Raw genomic sequence first — 19,561 nt, 5'->3', positions numbered from 1 at the left:
CTTGCCTAGTTTGTTGAGAAGAAATTATTTCTTTCTTTGCAATTCTGACAGAATTTTCAAAGACATGTAGATTTACCAAATATATAGTTTTGAAGGAATTTCTTTCTCTTTTATAAAAGTAGTGATTTATAAAATTACCGGTGTTTCTAGTTTCTTCTAAATGACTACGTTTACATATGCATAACTCAGAACTCAATTTGAATAGTTTAATTTATGTCTTGTAAACATATATCCCTAGAGTCTGAACAGGATGGTGGCACTCTTCTTTCATGAGACAATTAACAGACGGAGTTGATTGGAGGGCTTTGAGAAGTTAAAGGGCTGCTGTGGTGGGTTGTGGTGCTGAAGGGACAGCTCATGGCAGCGAGAGGCAGCAGGAGGGTGGGGCAAGGGGCATAGACAGCATTAGGATATAATCATTACATTGAAATGATCAGAGAAGAGTTTTTTTAAATAATTTATTATAATTTAGTATAAACAATTATTTGTAGTATTCTTCTTTATGGAACGTGCTACATTCTCTAGAATCATGGAAACATAAAAGAAGGTTGTGATAAAGTCCTTGCTCAAAATGAATCTGGTTTATTGCTTAGGAGAAAGCAAACCAAGAGATTGGGTATTGGGGTTTTTTAAAAATTTATTTCTCTTATTTTCATCTTTACTTTGTTAAAAAAATATAGTATGAGGTGATACTGTTTCTCAGCTTCCCTGCAAATACCTTTTTTGTAATGTCTGGAATGTGATTTTACTCTGTTATGTAACTCACTATTGAGTAAAAGTTCAAACTATTAATCTTTAATTAAACAAAATAAAAGCAGCAGAATTTTAAAGATGCAATTAACACTTTGCTCTTATTTTCTTTTACCTCTTTACTCAGTCATTAGGAATTTAATCTCTGATAATTTGAACAAAGTTAGAAAATCCTAATGATATTTTCATTTTTATATGCTATGTGCATGTTCTACATAGATTTTAAAATGTTCCCTTAAACTTTGTTTTAGCAATAAATATTGTAAGCTGCCTTAGCTCTAAATTTTGTCAGTATTTTGCAAATTTCTGTTTCTTAGACTGCCAGGTAGGTGCTGCCATTTTTGTCCCTATCAAATAACATAAATTCTATATAAAGTTTTGGAGCAAGAAAACATTATCGATGTAGCTTATTGCCAGGACTCATGTGGAGTTGACTGCAGTAAAATTTTTGTGGACATGGAAGCCCATGGAAGACATCTTTGCCATGGTGGGCTGTGGATCCATGTGGTAATTAGTTACTTAATATTGCATGCTACTGTTCAGGTGAACAACAGCTTCTGTCATCCTCTTCTCTCAGAAACAGTCTCCTTTGATTTCTTCCATTTTGGTTGAGTTTTGCCTAAATTATTATGATGAGTCAAGAGAAAGCAGGCATAAATCGAAATACTTTTGTTTATAATTTTTTTTTTAAATTATTATTTGTAAATGTGTTTAAACACTAGAAGAGGATGCTCACCGGGGTTCGGTGATTTGCATCCTCACAGAGAGTTCTGAGTTACCTGTATCCCCTGTATCTGAGCAGGGAGATTTGACTAGATAATCTCCAGAAGTTTCTTTTAACTTCAACTACTCTGTGACTCTAAGATTGTAAAATGACAGGAAACTCTCTCTGTTAACAAGTGAAATGAAGCTACATGAAGCAGACTGGTGTTTTCATTTGAGATTTAGGTGATAGCTAGCAGTGATTTCTAACATTCCACTAATAAATTTCTGTCTGTCTTTCACTATTTTCATAGTATATATCAGAGATTATTAATGCAAGGAATAAAAGTATCACCTTTCACAAGTAAATATGCTTCACTTACCATTCTCTAAGATTTTCCCCCTATCTGTTAGCTCCTGGTAAAATTAGCACAATGTTGATCATGACCAAATGCCAAGTGAAATTTTATGGGTTTTATTTTTCATTGAGTCATCATGACTCCTTTCACTGGTTATGTTGATGGTGGTTGTCCACTTTAAGTGAAGCCATCTACTTTAAGTGATACAATTCTGAGACTCTTCTCATTGGTATGATCATCCTGTGAGGAATGATGAGTGCTATTGCCTAAACCATTACAGCTATCTGGGGCTCCTGCAGCTTTCCTAGCTCCATATGTTCATATTTAACTGCGTAACTTTCAGTTTCCAGTGTGGGATTCCTGTGGCTTTCTTCATTAGTGTTTGGCCAGGCGCTCCACACACTTCACAGCAGAGGGCCCGTGCTAACATCTTGTAAGTGGGCTCTCTGTTACCCGCTGTAACTTCAGAAGTCTTTCTTTCCAGATTGTCTGAAAAACATCCTGCAGGTTCCTGCACATCTAGGCAAAGGCTTATTTTCTCCTCAAGTAAGGATTTTTCTTCATGTGTGCACTTCTAGATTTGCCAGACGTGATCTTTTAGTCAGTCCTTTACCCTGTCACTTTTAAACACATAAATATAGCTATTCTAATAACCTCTATGCCAGTGAAAATGTTTTTTTTTTTGTATAAGGGACTGTACTCCTTCTTAGTGGGAGCTACGCAGGCTGCTATTTCAAAAAGTCAAAATACATTTATTTATATAATTATGGCTTTTTGTATAATTCCAGATAACAGAATAGTTTGTCCCAGTCAGCTTTATATATGTTGAAACAAAGTAGGACAAATAACCTTTTCTAACCAGATAACATGGCCTGATTTCAGTATTAGGAAACAGTCCCAGAGGGGATTGTATCTCCAAGAGGGTGCTCTAAGTGTAAGGTCTTTCTTTGGTCCTTTGTTAGAAACCATTCCTACACACCTGTTGGGCTGCATTTCACCTGGAACTAGGAACTATTAAATCCTATTATCCTTTCATTTGAGTGCACTTCCATGTATCTCTACCCAATCCCTGTGTCAACAGTTTCAAAATAAATTAAAGGAGATAAATTTATGGTACAGGACAGTCTTTTGTCTTTCATGTGACACTGGTTTTTATGAAACAGAATGATCCATGTGCAACAGGTTAAATCTGAGGAGATTTTTTTGTGTGTGCAAATATGAACAGGTAGCTGTGATGGTAGTGAGCAGGCAAAAAAATCTGGCCCTGTACTTGGAGGAAGCAGAGAAAACTAAAAATGATTCCTGAAACTGAACGGAGCATGTAGGCTCTTTAATATCAAGAGTCTCTTTTTCTCTAACCTGATAATTTTGCTAATGTACAGTCTATCTTCCTATTACTCTGGTAATAAAAATGATAATAAAAATTACCCAGAAGTACCTACTCATTGCACTTTTCTGGTCCTGTAGTGAGAGTATGAGAAGCTTAAATAATATTTTATCTAAATTTGGACCTTGATGTAGTCTGTAGGGGACAGATATCTGATCTCTAAGAATAGGATATTCCTTAACATGCTAAGGTTGCTAAAGGCAGACATCTCAGGAATTTCCAGTCCAAATAGGGACATGTGACTTTAAGTGCACACAGAAAGGACAGTGTGAGGGCTGAAAGAGAGAGACTTGATGGGAAAAAGAGGAAGAAATAAAAGAAAATAAGAGAATAAAATAAAATAAAAGAAAATAAAATAAAATAAAAATAAAAGAAAAGTAATAGAGGTGGGGAGAGAGGGAATAAGATTCTACAATAGAATTTCTTGAACAATAAGTGATCTGAATAACTGTGTGTACAGTGATTAAATGTGTTAGGCTGAAATGGATCTGGGGACACTGTCTAGTCTGTCCTCTTATGTGAATTAGGATCTCTCCAATGGGTATTTATTAACTTATTCTTAAACATGTGTTGAAATGTGGATTCACTATCCATAATAAACACCTCCATTATTTATTTAATTGTCCTGACAGATGAGCTCTTTTCAATTAGCATCTAATGTGAATCCCTTTTCCTATCTGGTAGCTCTAATTAAAACTAGGTCTAATTTATCTACATCTTTCTTAAAAGATGATGCCATGAATTGAGATAAGTGCTGTTGGAACTTCAGGAGACACTACTTACCTTGTCTATTGTTTCTGCCAATAAATTCAAAGATTATACTTCATTACAGTAATATTATATTTTTGGATCATTATTCACTTTGTGATCCTCCATACCTTCATACCTTTTTCCATTATTTTTGCAGTTGACCACTGTTTTCTCTTTTTTTAATTATTTAGCACTTGAAAAAAAATGTAATGCCTGTGCTTCCCCTCTGCCAAAATAAAAGGCAAGATGCTGTGTTCCTGATTTAGAATAATCCTGATGTCATTTGATCAGATCTCTGAATTCATTAAATGACTGCAAAACTATATCTATCTATCTATCTATCTATCTATGTCTCAATATAATAAATTTACATGAATAAAATATCAAATATATAAGTCATATTCTCTTCTCTGACATTCAGGTGTAAATATACTTACTGTAGTTGTCCCTCCAGATCTGACCTCATTACATCTGAAAATACATTGTGTGTCCTTTTATTGCAGAAATATTTACCCAAAAGGAATTATTTGGGGAATACAGCTAGCCTTTCTTTTTCTTCTTCTTTTTTTTTTTTCCTTCTCTTTACCCTCAAAACAAGAGACTTCTCTGTATAATGTACATTATCTGAAGGAAAATATTTAGGTATCAAACTGATGTTCTGGATATGATGCTTTCTATTCTAAATGTGATGATCAGGGAATTCTCTTTCATTGCTCTCATATATCAGTACCAGTTATGGTCCATATAACTGTCATTGTTTGAGTAACCTGCAAATTTGTTGCTGTAATGAAGGTTCCAGATAAACAAAGTTATTTTTCTTTATCAAGTCAGTGGTTGGATCTACAACTGAACACAAAGGCTTATTGTGTAAAGATCTGAGGTTATATGTAACATATTTTCAAATGCTGTATATGGATAGGAGAATATAGTCATGGTTACAGCAGTGGGCAGGAAATCACTGTTTTGAGTCTTGGCTGTGCCACAGACTTTCTGTGTGACTTTGGACAAGCTACTCTTTGTGCATTAGCTAATAATACTATCTCTATCTCCCAGGGGTGTTGTGAGAATACATTCATTAATGTTTGTAAGGCACTTGGATGCTATAGCAATGGGGCCATATAAGCACTTAGAGAAACAATCCATTTTTGCAACAATGTGCATCTCCCTGACTAAGGACTTTTTTGTTGGAAGATTTTCATAGATGCTTGTTATGAATAAATCCACTTTATAATGATACAGTGAGATTAAACTGCCTTTTGGAGTGCAGTTTCACTTTAGTATTCAGAACAGGTGTAAACAGTCATAAGTTGGAAAGCTGTTCCCAAAGAAAGAGAATACCATTTTATAGTCAGACATTTGAATAGCAAAGATACCTCTCCTGATTCATCTAGCTCAAAACATGGAGGATTATTTACATCTGTATCTGTCTCGCAAATAGTTTATTCTATTTTAAGCACTTCTCATTACATTGTCTAAACTACCTCCTCAGGCAAGTAATTTCATTGCCTAATTGCCTTTAAAGTTAAACAGTTTGCTCAAATGTCTACTCTGCTTTTTCCTTGTGGATATAGGCTGCTCTTTCAGTCTGTCCCTTCTTTCTGAAGGAGCCTTCACTCACATGTGTTCAATTCAGACACACCATGCAGTTATACCAGGTTAAAAAGGTATTGCTTTAGTGTTGATGGGAGGTAAATTGGTAAGCCACTGTAAACTGATTTGATAATTTTCCTGGCTGAGTGCGGGTCAGTGTTAAAATCTGAAGGTGGGGCTCAGGACATAAACACCAAGGAGCAGAAAAAGAGTATTCAATATTCCCAAGGCTTTTGGAAAGGACTTGGTGAGAGATTTCCAAACCAGGGAAAAAGTTACTGCAAAAAAAAATTGTTTTGCTATGGCTCGTTTTGTTTTTATTTGTAGAAAGTAGGAGCAGCAGACACACTGTACAAGTAAGAGATTGGGAAGAGTGTGAGCTGTCAATAAGGACAATGAAGATGGCTTGCAGCTTTTGAGGCTCAGAAAACCAGATATGTTGTGCTTCCATGTAAAGCTTTCTAATTTAGTGGTTGAGTTCAACAAAAATGCTTATGAAATCATAACCCTATAAATATCCCAATGTGGGAACATGCTATGTCCTCTCCCACTGCATTAAATGTAGAGAATTGACATGGTCTTAAAAAGTGTTGAACTGTAGGAATTCACTTGCAGTTACATACAAGATGTAAACATACAGAAGAACAGCCTCATTTGTGCTGGGGTTCATGAGGTTGCTTGTTTGCCATGAAGTCCATCCCTCCACTATTGTTGTTTGAATATGTAGTGAATAGAATTGCTTTTAATAACATTTTCAAATGAGTGACAGTGTAAATGCTTCTCAAGAGGAGTATTATATTATGCTATGGTTAATACTTTCCTCACAATGAAAGAGAAAAGAGCTTTGTAATTCTTTCTTCCCCTTATCTCTATGAGTATTGGGGATTGAATGGGGTTGATATCCTCTATTATACACATACATAACATATACTACTCTGGACAGAAGAAGCAAAAATGAAAGAAGCATACTATTGCAGTGCTGTAAAAACTTACTAAAAAAGGAGCCACAAGCATCAACTCCCAATCTTCACTTGAATTCACAACTATCAGGCTGCTCCTAGTGTCTTGTATTGTTATTTTCTGGATTTAGCAAAAGACTCATTGCCATCTTCTCTTTCAATTTTTCAGTAAATGCAGGACCTGACTCTTAATCAGAATTCCAGATTCTGTAATTTAAGTTGATGCATGATTGAAGAAAAAATTATCAATGAAGTCAAGAGAGGAAGCTTCATTTCACAATGAAGTGAGCCAGTATTTTGTCTCAGTTGTACATTCTAGCATCTTTTCAATTTTTAGTTTATTCATATCTCCGGTTATTGAGCATTATTTTAGTAAAATCCTTTGTTACCAGAAATTTCCTGTAAAAATACTTTGTCATAGTACAGCAGCACTAAAATATCTACCAAAATATTCAGGAAAAATGTTAAATTTAGGAAAATTGAATGCTATAGCAATGGGGCCATATAAGCACTTAGAGAAACAATCCATTTTTGCAACAATGTGCATCTCCCTGACTAAGGACTTTTTTGTCTCAGTTGTTTTGTCTAGTTGTTTTAGTCAAAGGACTACTTTTGTTTTCTAAAAAAAATAGGAAATATTTTATGTTTTGTGTCAAATTAATCCTCTTTAAGACATGGTATGGATCACACAAGAGTAATTGAGATGCTAAAGATTATTGTAGTTTGAAAAAATAAATAAAAATGAAAGGATACCTGCTTTTAAAACTCAGTTCTGACAGTCAGCCAATTAAAAAAATATGATCACCACAATCAGTAGAAAATTCAGATTTCTGTTAAAGAATTTTTTTATAAATTAAATAAATTAAATAATAAAATAACAAATAATAAAATAATTAAAATAAATAAATAAATAAATAAATAATTATTGTGGCTGTCAGAAAGAAGATTACACATATTTGGTAGTATATCTAGAAAAAGAAAATAAATCAGTAAAAAGTACTGAAACTGTTACAGCTGCATTACTGTTTTTTTAAAGACTGGCTTCTTGAGAATGCTTTTGTGTATGAGAAGCAGCAGGGTACATAATCTGGAAAGAGTAAGGCCTTTTTCTTATGACAAAATAAGCTGCAGCTATTTCTCACAATAGGAGGTCATTGGTCATATACAGATTCTATCTGTTTTAGCAGGACATTACTGATAAAGATCTTCATACCTGTGGTATGTCTTTAGGATTTATACCAGTTGCCCATGTTTACTTCAAGAAAATAACTTCTGATTACTTGCAGATCGCCTTGCTGATCCCTCAGGCAATACTTAGTATACAATTAGATGTTATCTTGCTCATACTACTTGATATTTCAGTTTACTACATAAAGTACACACCCACTTATTATATCCCCCTGTTATTGTTCTGAGGTGATTTTGAAAACAAAGTATTTTAAAACCGTGGTTCCTAATGTAAGAAAATAAAGATTTGTTACATGTAGGCAAAGAGAAAACAATTTAAAAAGTGGTTGTCATTCAAAGTAAATCAAATATGTCCTTTTTAACCGTAATAATTACTTTACTAAGTATACTGCTTTTTACTAGTCTCTCAATTCCAGATGTAATTGTCATATATTTTGGGAATTCAATCTGTTCTGACTGTATAGAATTTCATTAGTTTTCTGTCGGGGGAAAAAAAAAGTTTTCTGGTCCAGTTTCTTCATAAAGTTAAAAAAAAGAAAAAACATCCACAAAGCAAGCTGCACTTGGATCCAGTATTTAGCCTTTATGTTTTTATTTAAAATGGTTTTACTATGAAGGCTATGACTAGCTAGGTGCTATATACTATACTATAGCCACTTTTTAGGGAAGATATGAATTCTTAAAACTCTTTCAAAAAGAAAAGAAGAAAGGGTTGAGAGAGAGACTCCACCAAGTTTCAGTTGTGTCAGAGGTGACCGGATGTTTTTCTTTACTTTTACATCTGAAATGATGCTAAATAACTCTTCCAAACTCTTCCAAAGGACAATTTTGTAAATTCTATTCTCATCATTTTAAAGTAGCTGTCTCACAGAGTTGGATGACTATAAGGGGAAACACCAAAGTCTTCAATTCTAGATCTTCAGGTGTGCACGCTGTTAAACCCGCTAATATTATAGTTTGTTCTGTGTTCATTTCCTTTTGCATTTTCAGGCATGATTTCAATTGAATCATTTATGGTTCTTCCATTCAGATTATAACAGCTATTTTGGAGCGGATTACCCTCAATGGCTGTATATGAGACATTGCCCGGGGTGCCTCCAAGATGCTTTTGAGCTGGGTAAGGAAATTACTGAGTGTTGACACATTCTCAAAGCACTATGGCATGGATTGAGAGCATAGTTTACAAACTGTGTTACTGACCTATTATTCTGTCAGTGGTTTACTGACAGAATAGATTATACTAGTTTCCCCTGAAATGTTGAACAAAACCAAATAAACATTTTTTTTTCTTAAAAAAAGGCTAACAAATTTAAATACAGTATCTAATCTGTATGTGGTAATTCATGCATAAAAACTTCGATTCATCATTTCCCACTTCTGATATGTCTACTTCTAATACAGTTGCCATTCGATGTATAATATTATGCTAATCTAATGTCTATTACTTCTATATTAGTACACTGGTGTGGTAAATCAGACTCAGATTTTTACTGTGACTTTAAGGTCAAAGCTGTTTCTGCAGGCATGTCTTAAGCAATCTGCCAGTTTAAGACTTATACTCGATTCAAGCTGTAATGCCTGTATCATCCTTACAGTCTGCATATTACCTTGCACACTCCTGTTCAGTCAGGAACAATTAGTTATCATGACTCATCTCTCTTTTCATTTATGTACACAGGCAACTGAAAACTTAAGGGCTTGTGAGCTTGCACCTGCAGAGTACACGGGCTGTTGGCATGGGCCTTTCACTGAGCGTGCACTAAGAAATCAGAAAAAGCTTTTTATCTCTTGCTTAAAAGCCCGAGCATGAGGATGATGATGATTGAGACATTCTAGCACAGGTGTGATGCTAAAACCTCCAAAGACTTGACACTCCACTCCTTCTCTATTTAAGGTTAAGCAGTGTCCAGGGAGAGACTATATTCTTCTGTAGAGAAAGATGTTTTATTTCTTACAATGTTTGTATAATGCTCTTTGTAATGCTTTATCTGGCTGAAATCCAACTGAATCAGCTGCAATATCTCCATGATTTTTACAGAAGTTAGTTCAGGCTGTGCACTGTTACTGCCCCACGTACTGAGGTCATATTTTAATACTGTTTGTTTTTGTTAAATGCCGAAAATCTTAGATGGTCCATTTCATGTTGTAATTAAAGCTTTCTATTTCAAAATAATATAAGCATGTAGAAAAATGGTTCCTAATAGGACAGCGTAATTTAAAACAAAACCAAAGACATCATTTGCCTCTTAAAGTAAGTTTTTCACAAAAAGTTTTGTGAAAAGCTGCTATACAGTGGCTACTTCCTTAAATATAGTAAGCTAAGGACTCCTAATATGTCTGGTAAATAGAAGAAATAAACTTCCTACTAAAACAGAAGACAAGCAAATAATGAATAGGTTGTGCATGCAAAAGGTTATATTAATCTACAGTTCCTGTTATTATCCCACCCAGGTGTAAATAGATAGGCCTCCAGTGTGTTAATTCCACAGAGTCCAGTAATAAATCTGAGATTAGCTTTCAATAATCCACTTTCTTCCAACTGAAAAAAAAGGAAAAAATGTCTTATACCATTTAATATTAACTAGCTATATTTAATAACAGCTAGAGACTCACTAATACTTTTCTTTTTCTTTATTATCAAGAACCAGTGGACTATATTATACATGAATGGCTTGTAAAATAATAGTTTTATATTTCAGAATGACAAACAAGTTTCTGTACTCAGATTAAAGATTTAAATTTAACAACCATTTCACCTTTACTTATTCCTGAATACAGACAAGAAGAAACTTAATATATAAAATTCTCTGTCTCTTTTAATGTCATAGTCTGATAATCTCTTGAAAACATGAAAAATTTTAGGTTAAAGAAAAGACTGCCATAGTGGTAAACCCATTTTAATTTATAGTAAAATGTAATAACTGTTAATTCTGTGCATGTAACAATTTTAACTGTTTATTTGAGGTTTTGAATAATTTTAAACCGTTTGCACTTATCATTTGTCTGAAAAATATTTGTTTCCCCTTCAGTAGCTTAATATAAACCAAAGATTATTTCTTCCGTCTGAGTATCACCCAACATGCTCCAATATTAGAGGCAGTTGTTGTCTCTTTGCCACATGTTCAGAACCTGTTCTAACTTACTGTGAATGTGCCTGATGGTGTTCTGGATATGCATCACTTTTGCTGCAGCTCTCTTTTATACAAACTACAATTGCTAATGGAAAGAATTCAAGTGGCTGTTGAGACCTAACTTCAGCTCCTGATCAATTTTTGTAACACCCAGATTTTGGAAATAGTGGAAAATCAAAACTAAAGAAATATAAAGGAGGTTCTCTGGTTAAAAACTACGGGTCAAAGAGTTCATTGCTTAAGTTAACAGTGAGTATGAGTTTGTATAGCAGAAATAATTTTTGTAGAATTGTTTTTTTGTTTTGCTTTTGTAAATTTTTCCCCTCCACTAAGATGGAAGGAAGCAACAAACATTGCAAATCCGTTAGTTTATTCACTTTTCCATGCAACACTGCCATTGGCCATTCTATAAAGGTTTGCTGTGACATGGCTCACAGAGTTTGTGTGTATTCAGCATGGCTTTCTCTGTGGGTCTCATTCTCAATTAAGAACTTACTCCCTGAACGTTGCAGCATTTTAGTAGTGTATTTTTAAGCTAGATTCTCAAGAATTGTTGCTGGAAACTCGGATCATAACTACATTCCCTTAATTTCATTTGTTTAATCATCCTGGTTAAAATACAAATCCCTTTTCTGAAAAAAAAAAAAAAGAGTGAACAATTGTATTTTGAGAAGCATTTAAAAGTCCAGATGATCTGAAAATACATACAAAGTAAAAATATGAGGATAAGCCCTCTGAGTTTAATTGTGATTTTTGTGAATAGCCCTACAGTCATTGGAATGTTTAAGCCTATGCCTTGCACATCAGTCTTAGCTGTGAGTTTCAAGAGTTCTATGCTCTCTCTGAATTATCATAGAATCACAGAATGGTTTGGATTGGAAGGAACTTCCAAAGATTCTATTCCAAGATCTCCAAAGATCTATTCCAAGATCTCCAAAGATCTATTCCAAGCTCTTGGCCATGGTTAGGCACATCTTTCACTAGATCAGATCGTTCAAAGCCCCATCCAGCCTCACCTTGAACACTTCATTTTCATTTCAAGACAATAATCTTACAATTGAAGGTAGATAGAAAGGACTTTATGGACATGGTATAATCTTTCTTTGAGATTAGTAGTTACCTTTGTTGCTGTAATCTGCTAACTATTCAGGGCTTTTAGGTGAATAAAACATATTTTGAAGACAAGATTGGATGAAGGCCAAAAACCAGAAAAAAACAGGAAGTAGAAATATTATGGGCAGATGGACACTGCAGTATTACAAGTTCTCCATTAAGACACACAGGGTTCTTTCCATTAAGTTCCAAGTTCTTTTTCTGCTCAAATATGAAACTAGCCACAGCATATGTAATCATGTATCACAGAAATTAAATCATATCATTTAGATGTCTCTTTCTTCAGACATCAGAATATTTCCTCCCAAACAGGTTGTGTAAAAACTTGATACATCTTGGATAATAATAATAAAAAAAATATCCATACTTTGGAAGGCAAGAACGAGTTTCAGCACTGTACATTCTTCACAGAGGATATGCTGCCTGTCTCCCTCCTCATTGGTAGCTCATTCATTGCAGCTCACGTATTTTTCTCATATGCATACTGACATTACAGTTCCTTAGGATCTGTAACAGTGGCAAATACCATCAGTGTAGGAGCTGGATTTTAAGGCTCTACATTTTTCAATCCCAGATGCAAGGAGGTTTTTCTATGTAGAAAATTCCCCAGGTCATAATACTGTCATTGTTCTCAGTAGGAAACCTTAATTGCAGAGCTAGTTGGATAAGAGTTGGATTAGCTGGCAGAGTGTTGTCTGGAAAATCTTTCAGCTGTGCAATGTTATCACTTCCCCTACGTCCCTCCGCCCCCACCCCTGAGGATTCCTAGCCTGCTGAATTTGGTGAGATACATATGTTTTCCCCAGCTACAAGAGCTGTGAAGGGTTCCTCTGGGATATCTAAGTATAAATACCCAAGTGTGTCTTCAGTTGCTAGGTTATTTTTAGTCTATGGGTGGTTACCAAGTCATCTATAATTGTGCTGTTAAATGTGTCAGAGCAGCTACTTCAAATTGAGGTGCTCCCTGTAACAGGTGGAGCATATAAAGTAAAATGAGAGAGGACAAAAGCAACATTTCAGAACTGAACTACTTGAAGATTTGAATTATATAAGGGGAGATTTCGTGGTAGGCAGATGTGAGGAGGATGATCCATGAGTACAACAGGGATGAAGGAACATGGTAGCATTGTCTGACTGCATGTGATGGTTTAACACCTGCTGGTAATTATACCTCAAATAAGCAACTCCCCTTTCTCCAGCCCCCATCTGGTGAGAGAGGGACAAAAGCAGAGTGTGGGTTGAGACAACAATTTACTGAAAGCAAACAGCAGTGGAGTAAGAAACGCACAGTAGCAGCAGCAATATTAGTAACAAAAGTATACTAAAGAGATGGTTCTTTACACACAAAAGGTGCTCACTAACACCCCAGTTTAGTTCTACGTGGCTGCTGAGACAAAGACAAGATGGGGGACGTTCCTGCAGCTCAGCAGCAGCTCACGGGTATTCTTGAGACAAAGACAAGGTGGTGGACACTCTGCAGCCAGCACTCCTCATCCCTGAGCCTGAGACGGTGAAAAACAATTATGGAAAATCCCCCAAAATTCTCTGTGTGGTGCTGCCTGCTTTCTGCACTGCTGGGCTTGACTGTGGCCAGCAATGCTTGGCTCAGCTGCTGTCTGCCCAGGCCGGGCTTGGCTGGGCTCAGGCTCAGCTCAGGCTCTGCTGCTCCATTGCCCCGGCTGCTTCTCACACCGGCACCAAGGCACACGCTGGGCTGGGCTCAGGAAGAAGCAGAACAAAATGCTGCACTTTGGAGTAGGTTCCCTTTTTTCCTTCCCCTGGAACCAGCCCCCTGTCAGCAATGATGGGAGCAATATAAAATAGCAATATGGCCAGGCCCCAGGGCTCTGGGCTCCCCCTGTGTGAGCAAACCTAGGACACTGCGCTCCATGTAGCGCCTGTGCCGCTGGTGCATTGTGTGATTTCAGATACGTGTTTTGGGAGAATTCACCGGTGGTTCAGGGGATCAGAGTGGTCTCACAGGACCTCTAACTTCTTAGGCAGATCCTTTTTCAGTGGTGGCCAAAAGCTGTTACCTAACGGTGGCTGCTGTGTGGGAGAATGTTCAGTGAGTTCTCAGTGGAGAACTGGCTTCATGGCATCAAGTGCTGGCACAAATCTTTATGAATAGAAAATAGAAAGTCAGTAAGATGGTAGGAAGAAGACATGAACAGCAAAATAATGCAACTGAAAAGCAAAATGAAATAAAATTATTTTTAAAAAATCCCTGAACCATCAAAAGTTCTAAGTAAACATGCACTGTTAGCAAGGAGATTGCACAATGATAGTTCTTAATTATCTAGGCTGTGCTATCCCTTTTATGAATTTGCCGCTAGGAGACAGGACAGGAAACAGAGTATAGTCTGTCAAAAATATTAAAGATATATTAATGTATTGCCTAATTTGGTTAGTCAAGGGAAAAAAGAAGAGAAAATTTTAGGTGTTCATGAAAAGAGATAGTCAAATGTATTTGTGATTCCTATGGTAGCCACATCATGTCACAAACCAGAGTTCAATAGCATCTCTTTAGATGTCAATTTCTACTCCAGTGGCAGTTCCCAGCATCAGCTGAAGATCAGGAATAAAATTTTGAGGACTGCTGTAGTTGTGCCTAACTCAAAAGCAAAGAAATGCAAAGGAGCCATTGGTATGCAGAGAAAAGAGGAGGAAAAAATACTTAAATGCTGCTAAAACTAATTGGTGGAAATATATTTATCTGTGCTCATTCCTATAGACACAATGTAACTCCTATTTTGGTTAGATTCAAAAAGGAAAGGGATTTATAATGCTACTTCAGGCATATGTGAAAGATGAACTGGGTGAATTTCAACAAAATAAAATGTTAAACTTAGCATCAGGAGAAACATTCCAGCTGAGTGAACCACTGGGCTGGAATAATCACCTCAAGTGGCTGGTGACAGACTATTGCCTGAGTAACTCAAAAGTAACAAAAATGAAATCCAGTGGGCATTGGCAAAACTTTGGTCTAGATAACCTAATAATAGCTATTGTCGTCTCTATTTTTTTTCCAAAGCCAGTAGTTTCCAAATTCATTACTGAAAATGGGCTACCATCACATCTTGTGCTCCTGCATTTAGATCTGCATTATGTCATGCATAATTTGGGGGTTTATTGCATGAACAGGAATAAAATAGTTATGCAAAAGACATTTGACACAGCTGGAAACAGTAGGACTTTATTTCTAGGTATGTAGAATACAATCTTAACATGATTGTTTTCCAGGAATTTTAGCACATCTTTATTTATAAAATATCTCAGTAGCGAAGAATAAATCTTAGAGAGTCTGGTAGAATCTTTTCACAAAATTAAATGCAGAGTATAGATAATTTTTTCATGTCTCTATATTTGACCAAAAGCTGCTGTTTTTGCTACCACGTTCCAGTTTTAGCAATTCTGTAAAACTCGACTGAATTTTTGGTAAAAAGAACAAATGAGCTATATTTCCAAAAGAGAACACACATTTGAAAATTATGCACTTCATTTTTCTGCTGCTTTCTTATAAGAACTCAGAAGATCTTTTATCTCTTACACATTTGCTCTTGCTTCCTGATCATCAGGAAAATGTATTTCTCACTTCTCTTTCCAGCTGCAAATGCCTTCTATATCAGAAATGCCATCACCATCCTTTACCAGCTTTCAGGTGCCGAGCATTGCTCCTTCAGCTTTCAAAAACAATGGGGAAAACTCCCGTGGAGGGGTTCCCTAGAAGGAGCTACTGCTAGGATCACAGCTTTTTGTCTCTGTGTTGCTGGAGATGAATGGTGTCAGAGCTCTGGACAAAGCCTGGAAATGCAGAGATAGGTCTGCAAATCTCTTATGGCCTAAGCAGCTTAGAACTTGACAGGTGCTATTCCATTAGCTGGGGATGGGAATCTTAATCAGCTGAAAGATAAGGGGGAATTTTTATCAGTGGAATTCATTCAGAAAAGTCTTCCAGAAAAGTCTACATGGGTAACTTGAGTTATCTTTAATATTATATAAATCTTTATGCAGGTGACACGAAATTGAAGATAGATATTTTTGAATAGGACTCATCCTATTTGAAAAGTCCAAAGCTATTTAGAAAACACAAAACTGAGAGTGAACCATATGTAGTACAGCAAGTGGCGTTGCCAGGTACCACTGTCCTCTCAAATGGGAAGTCTTCTGGAATTCCTTGTTGCTATGAAACTAAATATGTCTGTATGGTGTGAGCACTGAACCAGATTTTGCTCCCACTTCCACTCGTGTGCAAGTAAAGTGACTCGTCTGTGGCTAGGGAGCACAGGGCCATGTTCTGACTTTTTGTTTATAAAGCGTCTGATATAAAGGCCACAGATCCCTGGAGTATTCATCTAATTCAGAAACTCAAAGAAGTAAGACTTTTTAAAATGAGAGAAAGCACCATCTTGCACCTCAAAAGGAGCAAGGAACAAGCAATTGAAGCTTCTGACCCATTGACAGTGGATCTTCATGTGCTTTTAGCCAAAAAGGAAAACAATGAGTAAAATTATTCAGAACATTTCTCTCTAAATGTGTGCGAACTAAAAGATTTGTATTGCTTATTCTGGACTGTGTGAACTCTAAAAGTTGGACACTTTAAAAATCCAGTTACCTGTGGATTTTAAAGCTATGTCGGGGGGGGGGGGGGGGGGCAGGGGGGAGAGATATTTGTTTAAGTATAAAATGTATGAATTTTCTTTAGCTACGTGACACTTCTTTCTTCACCCAGAAGACAAATAAACAAACAAAACCCAACTTGAACTGTGCCCAAACATGGCAAATTTCTCACCAAAGTGTACATTTCAAAATGAAAGATTTACAGTGGAATTTCTCTAGTGCAGCTATGACATTGCTTTAACATTGCATTGCTGTAATCTTCAAATATAGTAAATGCAATACATGGGTTTATAGGGATTTGTGTGAAGTTTAAAATTCAAAAGATGGTTGTTTTTAATGTTTCTCTGTGCTATCTGTGAAAAACGAAAAGGCACAGGGATGAAATTAAGACACATCATCAACAGCATAGGATATGTTTGCCCAATAAAAATACTGATCTTTTATTAATCTGTCCTTTCAAGCATCTGGAAACCCTTTCCTGGTTTCTTAAAATTAAGCAAATATTTAAATATGAAATATTCCAAAAAACAACCAACAAACCAAAACCCCAATCCACATCATAAATGCAGACATAACCAAGGTGCTATGAAGACAAAACTCTCATCTCCAAAATTGTGGATGTTTATCCCGGAGAAACCGGGGTAGCTCGCTGGCCGTCGGTGCGTTACGGTCGTTGTCAGTGTTGTGCAGCGACCCTACAGCCAGCCCGAGCAGCACCGCAACTTCCAGCGTGTCGCGGAGCTGCACGGGGGGAGGATGCTCCGCTCTGCCGGCCGGGCCGCGGAGCAGCGTCCGCCCCGCCGAGCGCTCTGGCCGCCAGCCCTCTGCCCTGCCCGCATCCTCCGCGGGGCTCAGAACGGCCCCTGCCCTGCCCGCGCCTCCACGGGGCTCAGAACCGCCCCTGCCCTGCCCGCATCCTCCACGGGGCTCAGAACCACCCCTGCCCTGCCCGCGCCTCCGCGGCTGGAGCCCCTCTCCCGCATTACGCATCCGCCGCCCTGCCCGCGCTCCGCCCCGCGGGCCAGCGCCGGCCGCGCTGCGGGACACGCACGCTCCGCGTAGGTTGCGCGGATCAGCGGCGGCGTTTGAACAGGAGAGGCGCGGAGCCGCACCGCCTGCGCGGGCAGAGGGCACCAGGAGGGAACCCGGCTCGGGCAGCCCCCCTGTGCGGCCGGCAGGACTTCGGTGTGCGGCCGTATACCTTGCCCTGCACCGGCGATCTGCCGCCGGCCGCCTGTGCGCACCGAGGTCGGTGCCCTGACCGGGCAGCCCCGGCCGTCGGGGCGGCTCCCGGGTGCGGAGCGCCACGTCTGGCCCTGGCCGGGGCTACACCACGTCCCGCAGCGGCGGGGCCGAGCGCGCAGTCCCCGCGGAGCGGCCCCGCATCGCAGCACCGCCCCGGCCTTCCCGCCCCCCCGCCCGGCTGCTCTACGGCAGCCGGTGGCCGCGGCAGGGTCCTTCCCTGGAGTGGGAAGGAGGCATCAAAATCACAGCCTTGGTGTTTCGGGGTTTTTTTGCGGGCTGTTTTTTTTTGGTGGTTCTTTATTTTTTTTTTTCTTTTATCCCTCACGCTGATTTATAGGTTCTTTCATTTGCGCTCCTGTTTTCCGCGGGGATTGCTGCAGCGGAGGCATCAACCTGTAGACTGAGAGCCCGCCGTAGCCCGGCGCGGCTGCTCGGAGGGCGCGTTCCGGTGCCACCGCCGGGGCGCGGCCCCGGGACAGGGTCGACCTCGCGGGCGGACGGCGGGCGAGGGAGAGGGGCCAGCCACGGCGCCTGGGGGACCTCCCGGGGCCGGGCGACGAGGAGCCCCGGCGGCGGAGGTGCGAGCCCAAAGGGAGAGCAGCGATCTGTGCAAGAGCCCCCGAGCGGCCCCGCGTTTGCCAGGGACGGCGGGCTAAACTGACTTCCCTCCCGCCCCCCGCACCCGCACTGAAGAGCATCTCCGAGTCGGGGGAGGAGGAAGGGGGTGCAACAAATTGCCGCCAGCCAGGAGAAGTTGCAGTAAAGAGAGATCCCTCCCTCCCGCTCCCTCCCCTCCCCGCTCGCTCTCTCCTCCCCGAGCCGTGGCAGCGAGCAGCGGAGCAGCGGCCCGACGAGCGAGCGGCACCCGCAGCCCGGCGATGCTGCAGCGGCTCCCGCGGAGCCTCGGCGGGGAGGGCCCGGCCCCTGCGCGCCCCGCGCCGGCCGGCGGCGGCGCGCCCTGAGCGGCGGCGGCGGCGGCCCCGCGCCCCCGCGGCGCAGCGGGCGCTGTTGCGCAACCCTGCCCGGCACTGCCGGCTCCCTGCCCCCGCCGCCGGCTCGGCGCGGCTCCCGCGGAGACGGAGCGCTGATTCATGGGGCCCCGCGCCGGCTGCCTCGGCGAGGAGAGCGCGGCGCTGCCGCTGCCCCCGCGCGGGGTGTGAAGCCCCGGCCCCTCCTCCGCAGCCCCGGGCTCGCCCGCCCTGCTCGGGAGTGTGGTCCCTGCCGGGAGCCGCCGCGCCTGGCGCACGGAGGGAAGCGTTGATGCATCGCTGTGGAAATTCATTGTGTGACTTTCTGGGTATTTACTGAGTTTCAGACCGAGATGCAGCTCTTGAAAGCTTTATGGGCACTAGCAGGAGCAGCGATCTGCTGTTTTCTTATATTTGTCATCCACTCACAGTTTCTTAAAGAAGGTAATTGTATGTGCATGTCTACGTATCCTGTTCTTTAATACTAAGATCTTTACGAGGTGCCTTAATTATTTTTACTGTTTCCAGTATGTTCTATTTACAGCAGTGCTTCCACGCTATTTTTCCTTTCCGTTAAAGCCTTCTCAATTTTGTTGCTTTAGATAATAGATAGGCTTAGACTTACATCTTTGGTAAATGTATATATATTATACGTATATATAAATACATATATGTATATGAAATCTGTATGATGTTTATATTCCATGTTTTAGCTGACGTCTTGTTTCTTTATGGGGCATGTATAGTGTATAGAAAATATTTGTTGCTATCAGATGACCACAAAACAGTAGTCATCATG

The 19,561-nt window shown here is 39.6% G+C and overlaps 1 protein-coding gene across 11 annotated transcripts in view; it reads left to right on the top strand.

Annotated features, from left to right (window-relative positions):
- Positions 1-19,561, top strand: part of TAFA5 (TAFA chemokine like family member 5) — a 471,130-nt gene that overhangs the window by 91,500 nt on the left and 360,069 nt on the right. For 10 of the 11 annotated variants that reach the window (XR_015804058.1, XR_015804057.1, XR_015804059.1 and 7 more), the window contains exon 2: positions 8,716-8,802. The exons of the other annotated variant lie outside the window; for it this stretch is intronic. Coding sequence is in view for 2 of the 10 variants with exons in the window: in XM_088165781.1 (XP_088021907.1) it covers positions 8,716-8,802 (87 nt within the window). In the remaining 8 variants the exon portion in view is untranslated. The remainder of the gene's footprint in view (positions 1-8,715; positions 8,803-19,561) is intronic. 11 annotated transcript variants of the gene reach the window in all.

This window comes from Sturnus vulgaris, chromosome 5, assembly GCF_052056855.1.
Source record: "Sturnus vulgaris isolate bStuVul1 chromosome 5, bStuVul1.hap1, whole genome shotgun sequence".
Lineage (NCBI taxonomy): Eukaryota > Metazoa > Chordata > Aves > Passeriformes > Sturnidae > Sturnus > Sturnus vulgaris.
The sequence above is the reverse complement of the archived record's forward strand: the minus strand, read 5'-3'. Positions and strand labels throughout refer to the sequence as shown.